Source organism: Notolepis coatsorum (assembly GCF_963971535.1).
Source record: "Notolepis coatsorum genome assembly, chromosome: 9".
Taxonomy (NCBI): domain Eukaryota; kingdom Metazoa; phylum Chordata; class Actinopteri; order Aulopiformes; family Paralepididae; genus Notolepis; species Notolepis coatsorum.
Genome location: NC_140173.1, coordinates 145,431,481 through 145,446,360, shown reverse-complemented (window position 1 = coordinate 145,446,360; position 14,880 = coordinate 145,431,481). Strand labels below are relative to the sequence as shown.

Sequence of the window (14,880 nt, the reverse complement as noted above, 5' to 3'; positions counted from 1 at the left end):
ATATAGTGCTTCTTAGGGCAGTACATTTTCAATAAGCATTCACCATTCAGATATGAATAGAATGAGGTATTCTAATGTAATTCGAACATAAAATGTACATATATATATATATATACATATTACCACATCAAAGCAGGCGTAAAATGCTTACAATAATTATTATAAATATATATATATATATATTATTTTTTTATTAAAAATATATATAATCATTTTTAATCTGTCTATAATAATCTGGAAATTACTATTGATGACCAGTTAGTAAAATGGCCATTCCTCATATCAATCACACATTTGTCTACAAACAAGTGGGACTTTCTACAACCTGGGCTAACTCAACATGCCACTCTGTCATATCTAAAATGAATGGCACTCAAGAGATGCAACAACTGTAAGTCGCTTTGGATAAAAGCGTTAGCTAAATGACTAAATGTAAACTTTACGCTGCTACAGCACTGTCGACCTGTAAACCTGCCCTCCAGTAAATAATATCATTGTTATTGTTGTTTACAAATCTACTACGGTTGAAAAGCTGGGAAAAACAAGCATCTCACGTTTTTCTGAATGTATGAATGGGTTCGATTCCCGCATGGGGACCAGGTTGCTGGGTTGCGAGGTACCCAGGTATGGGGCATCTCCCGGGCCTTTCTGTGTGGAGTTTGCATGTTCTCCTCGTGCTCACACGGGTTTCCCCCAAAGCACAGAGGCATTTCATCTGCGATCTCCCCAAAAAATGCATGCGTGTTCCTGTGTGTCGCCCATCTTGTGCAACATGTGTGTGTTGCTGCATGACAAATAAAGACTAGGTATATTCCAATAGTGTAGTTCCTTGGCTGACCGTCAACATATCCACCAAGTCAGAGACGAAATGCACAAGTTATTATGGTTGCAGACATACAACTAAAAGACACAATAATTGAGCTTAAACCCCCTGAGCTTCCCACGAGGGTGCACAACGTGTAATTGTCAGTTGACTGCCGATACACTGTATGAAGACCACAAGGTGCAAATAAGAATCAGAGAAAAGTTTGTTTGGAGTGGAATTGAGTTGAGATGAATAATACATTACAGTAACGGAGAGAATGATGATGAATGTGATGATTAATGTTTGCATGTACATATATGAATGGCGATATGGATCGGCTGTGGACAACAATACCTCGCGTGTCGCACTGTGCTTAGCCTTTCTGCTCCTGAAAAACGTGGTCTTCAGAAGAAAAGACAAACAAAAAACAGCAGCAACTCGGTTAGGAGGGAAGAGGCAACTTTTAGAATTAAAAACAAACCCAAATTATATTGTAGACCTAAATTAGGCAGCAAATATAAGCTGTAACGATGAATGATTTAGAAGAAACAATGATGATTTTTCTTTCTCTTTCTGGATGTGTCCAATGTCAGAAGCATCTTTTAGGTTAAACTTTAGGTAGAAAAGAGAAGACTTACACTTTGCTTGATGCTGAACAGTCTGGACAGTATTTACAGTGAGTTTTTCAAAGCGTGGTAATCAAACATGGTTTTTAATGATAATTAATTTGAACTGTATTACTAACCGCCAGGGAACTTTACCGTGGTCATCATTGAAACCGGTAACCGTTTGAAACAAAAATCAAGGCGCCCTTCTTTTTTTTCATAATCCTTTAGCAAGTTATCTTCTGCCGGTTCACCATGGCCATAGGCTTCCATTCTATCTGAAAATGTGTCTTCACAGCACATCAAAAACTCACGAACATCACCACATCATGTGGCTAAAATACGCCACGCTAACATCGGTACAGGTAATATGAGGTACCTGTATCTTCCTGAAAGGTTTTTGTTGAAAAGTTGGCACATTGTGCCATAGTATGGAGTCTTCCTCAGATGGGATGAGATATTCAGAATAATAACCAAAAGGCAGCAGTGAAATTAGGTTATTTAAAATGTTATAGAAATTCAAAAGGGAAACATTAAAAGGAACACGCCAACATCTTCTCCAGAGTCAGACAAGAAGATAAGATACCGGACGAGAAGGGGCTATCCCAAACGTCAAGAGAGGTGTTGGTTGGTCAACGCCTAGGCTAGCCGCTTCTCATCCACGTCCATTCATTGTGCTAAGCTAGGCTAGTGTGCAGCCGGATAGCGTACAGAGGCAATTGGTATACATCTTCTTGTCGGACTCTAGAGAAGACGGTAAGCAAAATGTTGGCATGTTCCTTTAAACGTTAATGCTCACACTCCATGCTGAATTTATAGCAACACTACTATCACCGACATCTAAGGGAGATCCCCCCTTGAACGGCCCTTCTAAGGTTTCTCCCCTCCACTGCTTTTTTCCTATTGCTAGGTTTTTAGTGAGTTTTTTTCCGTACCTTCGCGTGGTGGGGTATGTCTGGGAGTGTTGCATTTATTTCTTTTACATTTTATTTTGGATTTCATGGTGTTTTTCGTTTTTGTTATTGTGATGTTTCTTCTTGGCTTGTTTAAAGTCAATGAGACATTAACGTGTGTTAACTTGTCAGGCCTTACAAATTAATTTTATTTAACCTTTAACACATTGGGTGCCACACCTTTTTCGGGCCCCATCTATTCACTGCCACGCTTTATAAATGCCTTTTTTCTGTGTTTAGCATGGTTTTATAGTAATACAGGTTAGTATCAATGGGTCTGTGTCTCTAATTACCATATTGACTCATCAGTCTAGTCTCAAGCTCACTCAACTAAACCGTTCTGATTTAACGGTTTCCGTGATGTTAATATAGCATTGATTTGCATAGCTCCGCCCCTGGTTGTACTCACCTCCACCGCCCACATCAACCATTATAGTGCAGAGACCAGAGACCGCATTGTAACCCGACACTTCCTCAAACGGGGTTTGACAGGCAGAGAACGAGCGAGAGGGAGATAGAGATAGAGATAGAGAGAGGGACGGCGGGAGGGACAATGTGTGTGCGCAATCTCTCTCCCTCGTCGGGGACACACACACAAACTTGACTGCGTGTGTGTCGGGGACATAGGTATAGTGTAACCCGACACTTCCTCAAACGGGGTTTGACAGGCAGAGAACGAGCGAGGAGAGAGAGGGAGATAGAGGGAGATAGAGAGAGGGACGGCGGGAGGGACTGCAGAAGTGTGTAAATGTGTGTGCGCCATATCTCTCCCTCGTCGGGGACACACACACAAACTTGACTGCGTGTGTGTCAGGGACGCATCTCTCCTCTCTCTCTCCCTCGTCAGAGCATTACACACAAACTTGACTGTGTGTGTGTCGGGGACGCATCTCTCCTCTCTCTCTCTCGTATGTATCACGCTGTGTGGGTGACTGTCACTGAAAGCGCTTATGGGCGGAGCCCATCCAATAACAGGCTGAAATCTGGAAGGCTGGAAAATGATGCTTTGGAGTACTCCATTAGAAATATAAAACAATGATTTTTTTTTTGATTTTCTTTAATAAACCTTACAGATGTCTACCATAGACTCACAGGAATTGTGTAAAGCAGTGCAAGGAATAGCAATGCATGTCCCCTTTAAAAAGATAAATAAATGAAGTCATGTCTTCTTTTACAGCCTGCAGTAAAAGAATTATATATATATATATATATATATATATACACACGCATATATATACATATATATACATACGACATACCCGTCCGTTCGAGGGAATGCTTTGATAACGAAAATTAAACGTATATAATAATAATAATAATAATAATAATAGTAATAATAATTACAATAAATATAATATATAAATTTAAATATAATAATAATTTAAAAGAGAATAGGCTATCTTCAGTCAGCCTTAATTTAGGCTATGGTCCTAGAGCTGCATTTAAAGAGGAAAAATCAAGCATAGTCTATTTAATAAGAGAACAATTTATTTATTTTTATTCTTATTTATTGACTCTTTCCCCCCCCCCCACTGGTAGTATTAAAAAAAAGGGGGAAAAGGGAAGGGATAAGCCGTGATGATGCGGTAGACTGTCGGCGATTCCTTTTTCTGCTTCAGTAACTCGGGCTACATTTTGGTGTAATAAGGTTTGGACCGATGTCAAAGATATCTCCAGTTTGGCGACTCGTTCGTTCATGCCGCTGTTCATCTTATTAATAGCCGATAGAATGTTTGAAAGTGACGGGTTGTCCTCCATGCGTTGCTCACTAGTACCTCCCCTGCTCACTAGCGTATTTTACATCTTGAGCAATAATATTTGCGTCTTGTTCTAGCAGTGTTCTGTGATATCATCATGTCATATCAAGGGCACGCGGACGTCGGTGTCTACTGCGCATGGGCGTTGGGCGTGAACGGCTCCGTATCTGGCTTGCGCATATTACATGGCACTGTTGCCGGCGAGTATTCAAAATGAAAACCCCCTTTGAGCGTTGCCGCTAGGGAAACGAAATTGCCTGCCAAAACGGCGTTGCCTTTTAACTTGGACATGCAAACGAAATAATTCGAAAATGAAACGTTGTAAGTGTAACCATGGCCACAGTCTACTAGTCTGGAGAGACTAGTATGGACCTAGGGTTCCAGACCCGTGCGTGAAACCTGGAAGGACGGACAATGTGGGCGTACGGTACATGCATTCCCCTTCCGGTCCTTACCTTGTCCATCTCTCCGCTCCTCCTCTTGCGTGCCGAGCGGCTGATCTTGATCGTAACGGCGGTGGTGTCCTCCCCCAGGCGTCGCAGATCCATGCGGTTGGGCTGCAGCGGGCTGAAGGAGATCTCCAGTTCAGGCTTGGGGAACCGGCTGGTCCTACCGTTCTCCGTAGAGATCTCCGATGAGTCCAGCACGGTTGGGTAGCCGTATGAACTCTGCACCGGCACACACACAAGAACAGACACTATATTACGGTAGTGTCTAGATCCCATAGTCCGGAAGGATGTGTTCATGGGAACTGTCACTTTTTGTCCAAGCTGCAAACCTGTAACATGCCATCATAGATTATAAGTAAGGCTGACAAAGTTAACGCGATATTAATGCGTTAACGTACAATTCCTTTAACGCCACTATTTATTTTAACTCACGATTAACGTTTTAGAATTAAATTTTTTAATTTATTTATTTTTTTACTAGACTTCACTCAGGTGTATTATTGATACTCTCATTGATACTATGTTTGTTTCTGACTCAAAGTGTGTGTGTGTGTGTGTGTGTGTGTGTGTGTGTGTGTGTGTGTGTGTGTGTGTGTGTGAGAGAGAGAGAGAGATGAGGAAGGGGGAAGAGAGAAAGAGAGCTGGGAAGTGTTTGAGAGAGAGGGCAATACAATTATAGTACAGTAGAAAAAGTTTAAGAAAAGCAGTGTAAACAATATAATTAACTCTGAATATAAGCATATGAGCAGGTAGGCAGTGTAATCAAAGGTGCAGATGAGGGTCTGTATGCCCCATCAGTAATATTATACAATACATATGGTCAATAACACTCTTCAGTATCCCTGACGTACCCGACTGCTCACAGAGCCTCTGGCATCCCCCCGTCCCCTTGGCTTCAGGTTGCTGGCCTCGCTCTGGGGTTTCCATCCGACCTCCGCAGGGGCTCTGGCATCCCCCCGTCCCCTTGGCGTCAGGTTGCTGGCCTCGCTCTGGGGCTTCCCCCCGACTTCCGCAGGGGCTTCGTCGGCTTTAGTCTGTGATAAAGAGAGATACAAAAACCTATTGATGCCTAGTCGTATTAAATCATTAGTGTTAAGTAACATTTCCACATTACAATCAGTGTTTCCCTTATATGCATTCAGCAGCGGCGCTGCTGCTGAATTAGGACCGCCGCTGCTATGAACTAGACCAGGGGTGGCCAACCAGTCAGAGACTAAGAGCCACAAAAAAATTACTGTGGTACCACAAAGAGCCACACCATATACCAGCGTTTCTCAACCTTTTTTTTCAGTCACGGCACCCTTCATGTGTTTATAGGTCTCACCCTCTGGCCTCTGAAGTTGCTAATGTCTTTTTTATTTGGGCCTCACAGGGTTAAAAGTACCCTGTGAGACCCACGGTTGCAAAATTACAAAATCACTTTTAGCCATTTAAAAAAATAATGTTTATTTAAAAAATGTTAAAGGGGAACTATTTTACTATTTCTTTCACTATTTGGGCACTTTTACACAATTCCTGTGAGTCTATGGAACACCTAGGTTTTTTTTCAAAAAAAATTCATTGTTTTGTATGTCTAATCAAGTACTAAAAACCGCATTTTTCTACCTCAAGATCTTAAGCCGTTTTGAGGCTGGGCTCCAACCACTGTGTGGCCTGGTGCCAACTGCCACATCAACTGCCACATTATTATGCAGCTGAGAAATCTCTGACATCACAGATATGCACATTTTCAGATGACTCAGTTCAGTGAGGGTGAATATTGTGAGAGGAGAATTGGAAGAATTCGCCAATATGAGAATTAGAGACATATATCCTATTAATATAAGTCCACATAGCTAAGAAACAATGGTAAACACTGAAAAAAGCCATTTATAAGATAGTTCCCCTTTAAGCACATGTATAGTCAATTGGTCCTGTTGTTCAGCCTCACAATGCTATTTGATAGTAAATGTGTTTATATGTCCCACCCTCTGGCCTCTGAAGTTGCTAATTTCTTTTTAATTTGGGCCTCACAGGGTTAACCTCTTAAGCCCGAGATATACAGTAAAAGTGTATATTTTCAGCATTATGTTTGTTTACCAATTATTTTAACTGTTATTAGTGAAATATAAGATTATAGAAATCTCAGGGCATTGAGTCGGAAACCGGCGCATATTGACAGGAGGAAGTGGCACAGCCAAAAGTGAGTGTAGTCTTTTGAAGGAAGAGACTCAGGGCTTTCAAATTTCGAAAAACTACCCTACCCAGCTCACACCAGCCCGTCAATCATCTGACTTCTGGATTTACTTTTTAATTTCTCTTATTTTTTGGGATTATCTCCCACAAACCTGAACGTTATTGCCATAAAACAGAACGCAGTTAGTTTCTCTACCTTTCTGTGAACGTCTTGCAAAAAACGGTGTTGCAATATGATGAAAAATGGTGGAGAAATTTACATTATAAAAAAGATGGCAGAATTCAGTACTGTATCTACAAAACCTTCTGTTTAATCATCTTCCCTTTATTCATTTGCTTAGATTTTTCAGGTCTGGTCAATTTTAGCATGGTGTTATTTACAGTCAAAGATAATTTTTTTTTTAAATAGAATTGATATTCTCCTTTGGTTCATTACAATTTACTCAAGCCTAGTAACAGACACACTATTTCTGACACTGATCCATATATGTCCCTAGATTCAGATACCAAGAACATGCAAATGGACCATTTAAAAAAAATTGTAAATGTTTATTCTACGTCCTTATGGAATGAGTGACAAAAAAAAAAAAAAAAAATTATTAAAAAAAAAAAAAAAAAAAAAAAAAAAAATTATGGGTGGAAGAGCCGCACATTGACGGGCAAAGAGCTGCATGCGGCTCGCGAGCCGCGGGTTGGCCACCCCTGAACTAGACTATTACAAATAAATGATTATTAAATTTTAAATTTTTTATCATTTCATTTGGGCTGTGGGGGGTGCTTAATGTAAAAGACTGACCTGAGGAAAAGGTTGCAGGGAGACCACCTGGCCGCCTGTATGCGTCTCAGCATCAATGGGCCCCTACCAGTGAATTCCCCTACCAAAGACCCCTGGAGCTTTTCTTTCAAAAGCCCAGGAAAATGAAATGCTCTAAGGCGGTGGTTACACCTTTCGTTTAATTTTCGTTTCATTGTCAGTGAGTTTCGCCGCAACGTGGCAGCCTTGAGTCACACTTTCGTTTTTGTCACCTGGGCACAGTGATGTAGTACACTGCCAAAGCAGTAGGTGGCAGTAGGTGGCGAACATGAAGGCAATTTCAACCAATCAGAACTTGAATGTGCCAATACACTTCCTGGAAGCTCCTGCAAAGAAATGTCAACAAGGCGGGCGCCTATGGGCGCCACCATCTTGCTATTTTACCCAATGCAGCAATTATTTTTCAGCAAAGCCTAATAAAAGTGCAATAAACAAAACGGATACATTCACTGTGTGTTCTGCCTGTCATTTGTTGATGAAACAAAACTAACATCAACACAAGTGACCACCAAGAGCGGATAGTTTAGTCTAAAAAAAGATCGGTAGCTACATTGTTAGCTGCATGCTAACCGGAATTTGCCATTATAACAGTATAGCATTGTGGCTAGAAGTTAACGTTAGCCAGCACCAAACTGATGATATCGGGAGCTATCAGTAGTTAGATAACATTAGAGACAACGCTGTGTATTAAACAAAGGTGAATAGATGACTGGGCCATTTTGTTTAATGCTTGTTAATTAAGTTGAAAGAGGAGCTCTGAGCTAACAGGGTCTGAATCCTGATAGCTAATGTTAGCCAGCTGCTCATGCAATCGGTAATGCTAGCAGAATGAATGGATGTAAACTTTATTTAACATATTGCATAATGGGTACAATACAATACGGCTCAATACAAACAATTGTTAAGGGAATGCAGACTGTTGTAGCTTGGACTGGGGTCCTTATAACAATAACTTGACAACACATGGTAGCTGCAGCTATTTGGGACACAGGGACACAGGGACACGGAGCTGGGAGCTATGTCCCAAACACACACACACCCAGGCACACACACAAACTCTGTTGTCACCGGAGGGCACGCAATGGTATCTACTGCGCATGGGCGTTTTCGCAACAACGGCTCCGTGCAGACTACACGGCTGTTGTCGGCGCGTTTTTTAGGGGTTCTCCAAAACGCAAACACAATTTAGCGTTTCAGCCGTATCCACCAAAAAACGCATTTCTGTGTAATAGGGACATCAAACGTATTCAAAAACGTATAAAAACGAGCACAAAAACACTGTGTGTAACTCCTGCTTAAGGCTGAATGTAGCCTATGGCACTGAGACTTCTTAGGTGTAAAGTGCTGTTGTAGTGTTATGATTTGTGTATGTTAGACAGTTAGTATGTTAGTATTTATATTATCTATTAACCTGTTCCACCCGACGGGTAGTGGCCAATGAGGTACGGGCCTTTCCCCGACAGCTTCCCTGATTTGCCGGAAGCCTGGAGGCATTAGAGGCTAACAAACTGTGACAGTTACCGTGTGACTGAATGAGTGAGTTAGTGCCATCACCGGTCACAGAGATGTTGCTTCGCATTGAAACATTTGGATGGACACCTTGAGGGCCCACTGTTGGGTCGATTGCACATGACAAGAGTAGTAATGGGTTTTAATGAGGCTTTAAAAAAATGAAATGGCTGACCTGTGTGGCTGTCGCGCTGCGTTTAGCCCCACCGGCTTTGGCTGCGGAGGCCTCGAGCTGCTCTTTCAGACGGTGGATCTCCGAGTCCCTCTCGGACAGAGCGGTCTGCAGCTCCTCTAGACGACCACCACCACTCTGGAGGAAAGGTGTTACAGGTGATGCAATTTCGTCGGCGGTCAACAGAACATTAATTAATGTAAACATTTGGATCCAACGTTTCCCCCCCAAAATACTCCAGACTGCAAACCAAACTTCCTGGACACTTTACAATTTTTACACTTCTCATAATCTTCCTGGTCACTTTACAATTTTTACACTTCTCATAATCTTCCTGGTCACTTTACACTTACTGTACATTTTACTGTATATTTCTGTATATTTTATATTTAAGATTTTAGAATGTACCACCAGAATGTATATGCCAGACCGTATTTTATTCTTATTTTTTATATTATTATATTCTTATTTAATCTAATTTACCATCTAAATGTTTATTGTTTACAGTGAGCGATCTAGTGCCGAATTTTCATAGAGGATATGGTGATACCCGTGTTACTCTGTGTTCAGGCCACTGAGTAAATTACTTGCCCCACCGGCATATGTTTTTTAAAATGTATTATTATAAATAGTTTATAGAAATAAAACGATGTAGTTAATTTTTGCATATAAGTTCCCACGTTCATCAAATAAGCTAATTTGTAAAATACTAAGCGTGCTATCAATACTTAGTAGGGGTGTAACGGTACACGTATCCGTACCGAATGGTTCAGTACACATCGTGTACTAGGCTTGGGCGGTATGGCGGTATTACGGTATACCAGGGTATTTAGAAATCCCGACGGTATTGAAAATCAATACCGTCAAAATCACAGATGCATTTCAGTTTCTATTACGCTGATGAAAATGAAAGTCATACGTCATATACCGTATACCGGGGTATTATGTCAGCATGGTATGACGGTATGAAAAAAATTATACCGCCCAAGCCTACCGTGTACCGAACGAATGCAACGGTACACTTTTTTTGTGTGCAGAATTGTATTCAAAACTCCTAAGTTCACCCCTTCCCAAAATATAATTTGCGCAAAGTGCCAGGTGTTCGTTCAACCCACACACAACACTGAGAGCTTACCTGTAATTTAGCATAGCCTCATCATAGTGTGGCGAACACACACTCTCTCTCTCTCTCTCTCGTGCGTGAGGTGAAAGGGGTCGTCTCTTGGAGATCAAATTAATGATATGAAACGGGACCTGCATGACGCTTTTTTCTCTCTATTCAATAACGTTTTACCCTGAGGGCTGATTTACAATAAAGTTCTAAAACAGAAAAGTAGGCTACTTACATTCTTGACGCTAGAACTCCAGCTGTAGTTTACATAGCTTGCATAAAACTGTCTCGAGGTTCCACAAGTTAATCAAAACTTGTGGAAACTTGATGCAAACAGGAAAAAAGATTCACACAGAAGGCATGTAGATCTCCCCAGTGGGTAGTTCCTCTCAGGGAGTTCCCCAGGACCGTTTGGTCCAAAGATGCTTTACGTTACACTGACCTCTGGTGGCGGCTGGGAGGTGCTGCCGCAGCGGAGCTGCTGGATGAGTTGCTCTTTCTCTGCGTTGCTGGACAGGAGCTTCTGTAGCTGGACCTCCAGGGCCGACACCAGAGAGTCTCTCTCCTGACGCCACCTCTCCATGGCCTGCTCCTTTTCACACAGCTGAGCTGACAGGGACTCCTGCAGACAGAGAGAGAGAGAGAGAGAGAGAGAGAGAGAGAGAGAGAGAGAGAGAGAGACTTATGAGGCACAAAATGTCATGTTATGTCTAAATATTGATTGGTTAGAAATGCAACATGAATCTTTGTATGATCATATAAGAGAAAGCAAAACACAAATGGGTGAATTGCGTTAACATCAAACGGGCGGAAATTAGTTTCCAGGCTCAGAACGTTCGTTTGAGACACATTTGTTTTTCTTTACATTTGAGAAAAGGCACATCGGGTTCAGCGATACCTTGGTACGCTAGTTGAGAAGCACTGGTCTAAATCACTTAGGGCCTGTGGGGTGATGCTCTTGAGGGAGGCGATGTTGTAGGTTTTATCAGTACGCTCTGCTGTTTGGTGTGCTGTCGCCTGAGGGAAGAGTAACTGTTACTATTACTGTGAGAAGTGTTATTGTTACTATTAATAAGTGTTATTATTAATAATCAGTGTTAGTTATTAATAATGTAATTGTTACTATTAATAATCAGTGTTATTGTTACTATTAACACATTGGGCGCCAGCCATTAGCTTTATCCTTGTAGCTAACGCGCCAGGTTTCCATAGCATATTTTCACTGTGCGTCACAATGTTTGGAGAGCTATATCTATATTATAGCTATGGAGACAATACTATGGTAATTTGACAGTGACTTTCTTCCGTCGAACATGCAAAAAAAATCTTTTTTCATGTAGGCCTATACGTTCACGCGTGGTGAATATTGTATAGTTTAGGAGTGATCCGGGATAATTCCTGAAAAGTTGAGTTATAGGGTGCTACGTTAATTCTGCTATAAGCGTTGGCGTTTCTTGCCTGGACACTACTATTTCCAAATCAAATGTATATAATAGATATTATGTTTCATCATGAATGCATGAAAGGGGGGGGGGGGGGGGGTAGTTTTTTTATGCTTTGATGGCCAGTAACGGCATTCGTTTTGAACACCACACACGCTGATCAGCTGGATCGATATGAAAACATTGTACGATCAAGCTGGAATTGACGTCAGATAATCCTTACCTTTGATCGGTGTTATTCCAAAAAGAATATTCCAATTGCTGCTCGCTATTTCCAGTATTGGTGTCCATCTGGTCCCGGACATAATTTGGCACAATTTATGGATTGAGTGTGCTAGATGCGTTTCAAAGTGGTCGGATGAAGCGATTTACTTGGCTCCATCTAAATTCAGCGCCCGGAGGGGTTTAAGTGTAACACACGGTGAGATATAAGGTTTCAAAGGGTGGGCGATACTGCCACTTAGCAGGATGCGGCCGGTATTGCACTTTGGCAATCTCAGAATAATTTCCTATGGTAACACCGAGGTCAGTGGATGAATAATGAATAAAAATATTGAATAAAAGAAAAAACGATACAAAAACACAATATTACGTGATTGGCACTCAACACATGGCGAGCAAACACGTAATAATAATAATAATACACGCTACTATTCCCAATTCAAATGTATATAATAGGTATTATGTTTCATCATGAATGCATGAAGGGGGGGGGGGGGGGGGGCGTTTTTGTTGCTTTGATCGTCACCAACGGCATACGTTGTGGAGTAACGTTACACACACACACACGTTGCGATCGATGTGAAATCATGGTCGGATCAAAGCAGGATTGATGTCCTATAGTCCTTACCTTGACTAGGAGGTACCCCAAAAAGAATATTCCAATTGTCTGATCGCGAGTCCCAGTATTGGTGTCCATCGTGTCGCCAACATAATCCACCACAACAGATGCATCAGGGGCATTGGACACGTCTCAATGCCATCGAGTGAACCGCTAGACTTGCCTGACCAAGAAAACTGCGCCCGGAGACATTTGAACGTAACACAGGGCAAGATATAAGGTTTCAAAGGGTGCTCGATACTGCCACCTGGCAGGAGGTGGCCGGTATTGCACTTTGGCGATCTCAGGATGATCCCCCATGTTAACCTTGATGTCAGTGTGCCTGTAATAAATAGAAATATCGAATAAAAGAAATAATGATGAAAACCCGACTATACTCGGGTCTGGCGCTGAACGGTCTGTTCACCCTCTCCACGAGTTATCAAAAATAACTCCACGTTCACAGTGCAGCAAGGCTGTTCACCCTCTCCACTAGTCATCAAAAATAACTCCACGTTCACAGTGCAGCAAGGCTGTTCACCCTCTCCACTAGTCATCAAAAACGTCAGATGCTAGGGGGGTGGGAACAAGCGGCAGAAGTCCTTGCAATGGGATCATGTGATTTATGGGAAATGTGGTCTCATCATGAGAATTACCTACCATCGTTTCGGCAGTGGTCTCGTTTGTTCACACAAGGTATCACAACCAATCTGACAATCATATTATGTTGTTGACAACGTGCAGTAGCTTTTTTTTTTCTTTTTTTTTTTTAACTTTTTCTCCTCCTTTTTCAATTTTTTTCTCCCATCCCAATTTAGCCATGCCAATTCTCCCCTCCCCTGTCTTGATCGTTGCTCGCATGTGCCCCCCACTGGCCGGTTGTACGGAGGATAGAAGCCCATCACATGTCCCCTCCGATACATGTGGAGGCAGCCAGTCACATCTTTTCACCTGCCAGCGCGGACTCTCATTTGGCGAGGAGTAACGTGTAGGAGGCTCACACTGCCCCTGCCATTTTCCTGACTTTGCTGTGCAGGCGCCCCAACCGACCTGTAGGAGTCGCTGTTCACAACGACCGGACTGCTTCTATACTTTAAGCAAGTGGCTTGTCCTTCCGCGTTCCCGTTTTGCGCTCTGATTGGCCACGCACGTTTCTGGTCATGTGACAGGTGCGGCAATCGTGGGACGGCAAGTTTTTGGACGGTTAAGCTTAGGCGCTCTTTCGAAGTTGGTTAAGGTTAGAGTTTGTCTTAGAGCATGGCGATAGAACGCCTGCCCTGATTCCAAACTCTAACCATAACCAACTTCGAAAGAGTCGCCTAAGCTTAACCAGTGATAAACTAGGCGTTAGGTAGTTTGCAGGCTGTTAGACCCAGAAATAGGCGCAGAACTTGCCGTCCCACGATTGGCGCACATGTCACATGACCAGAAACGTGCATGGCCAATCAGAGCGCAAAACGGGAACGCAGAAGGACAAGCCACTTGCTTAAAGCATAGACGTGACCAGACTACCACCCAATCGACTTCCCTCCCGCTAACTCTGCCAATTGAGTCAGTATGACGGCCGGCCCAAGCCGGAGGCGACGCTGACAGCCAGATTCAATACCGGTGTCTCTTGCGTTGGTGACGAGCACAATGTCCGCTGCGCCACGCAGCCGCGCTACGTGCAATAGCTTTAAAGACTACTATGATTGGGACAAAAGCTAAAATTATATAGTGGGTCAAACTCCTACTGTTGAAAATAATTTCCACAAGTTGGAACAGTGTTTCCATTGCTTTCACATTTTTTTTATATTTATATGTACCACCAGAAAAAGGCCCAGGACTTGTTTGGGGTCCTGCCATACAGAACTGCTGACATAAGTCTGTTCCACTCCTCACCATCTGGCTCTCCTGCTTGGCGTGTCGCTCCCTGTTGTCGGCAAACCTCCTCATCTCTTGATTCCTCTTGTCCTCAGACTCCTTCGCTTGGCTAATCAGAGACATTTTCTCCTCCAGCCACTTCCTGCGGTCGGCCTGGTGTTTCTCTGTAGAGAGCTACACACGCACACAGACACAAACACACCTCTTCAGAGTAGTGGTACCGGGACACTGCTGGCTATTTCTAAACATAACTCCAATTTAAGTGAGCAATACTGACTAACCGGTCATTGCACCAGTTGGTGCAGTGGAGGGCAGATGGACTTGTATATGAGCTGATTAACAAGCACAGATCCTGTACAGGCCCCACGGTGTCGGTGTTAAATTCCACTGATTTCATTCAATGTT

The 14,880-nt window shown here is 42.5% G+C and overlaps 1 protein-coding gene across 1 annotated transcript in view; it reads right to left on the bottom strand.

The window, feature by feature from the left end:
* The window catches only part of kif20ba (kinesin family member 20Ba), a 94,394-nt gene that overhangs the window by 12,864 nt on the left and 66,650 nt on the right, over positions 1 to 14,880 (bottom strand). The window contains 5 exon segments of the mRNA XM_084322114.1: positions 4,576 to 4,788; positions 5,421 to 5,603; positions 9,243 to 9,377; positions 10,793 to 10,972; positions 14,494 to 14,649. Coding sequence (XP_084178240.1) covers positions 4,576 to 4,788; positions 5,421 to 5,603; positions 9,243 to 9,377; positions 10,793 to 10,972; positions 14,494 to 14,649 — 867 coding nt within the window.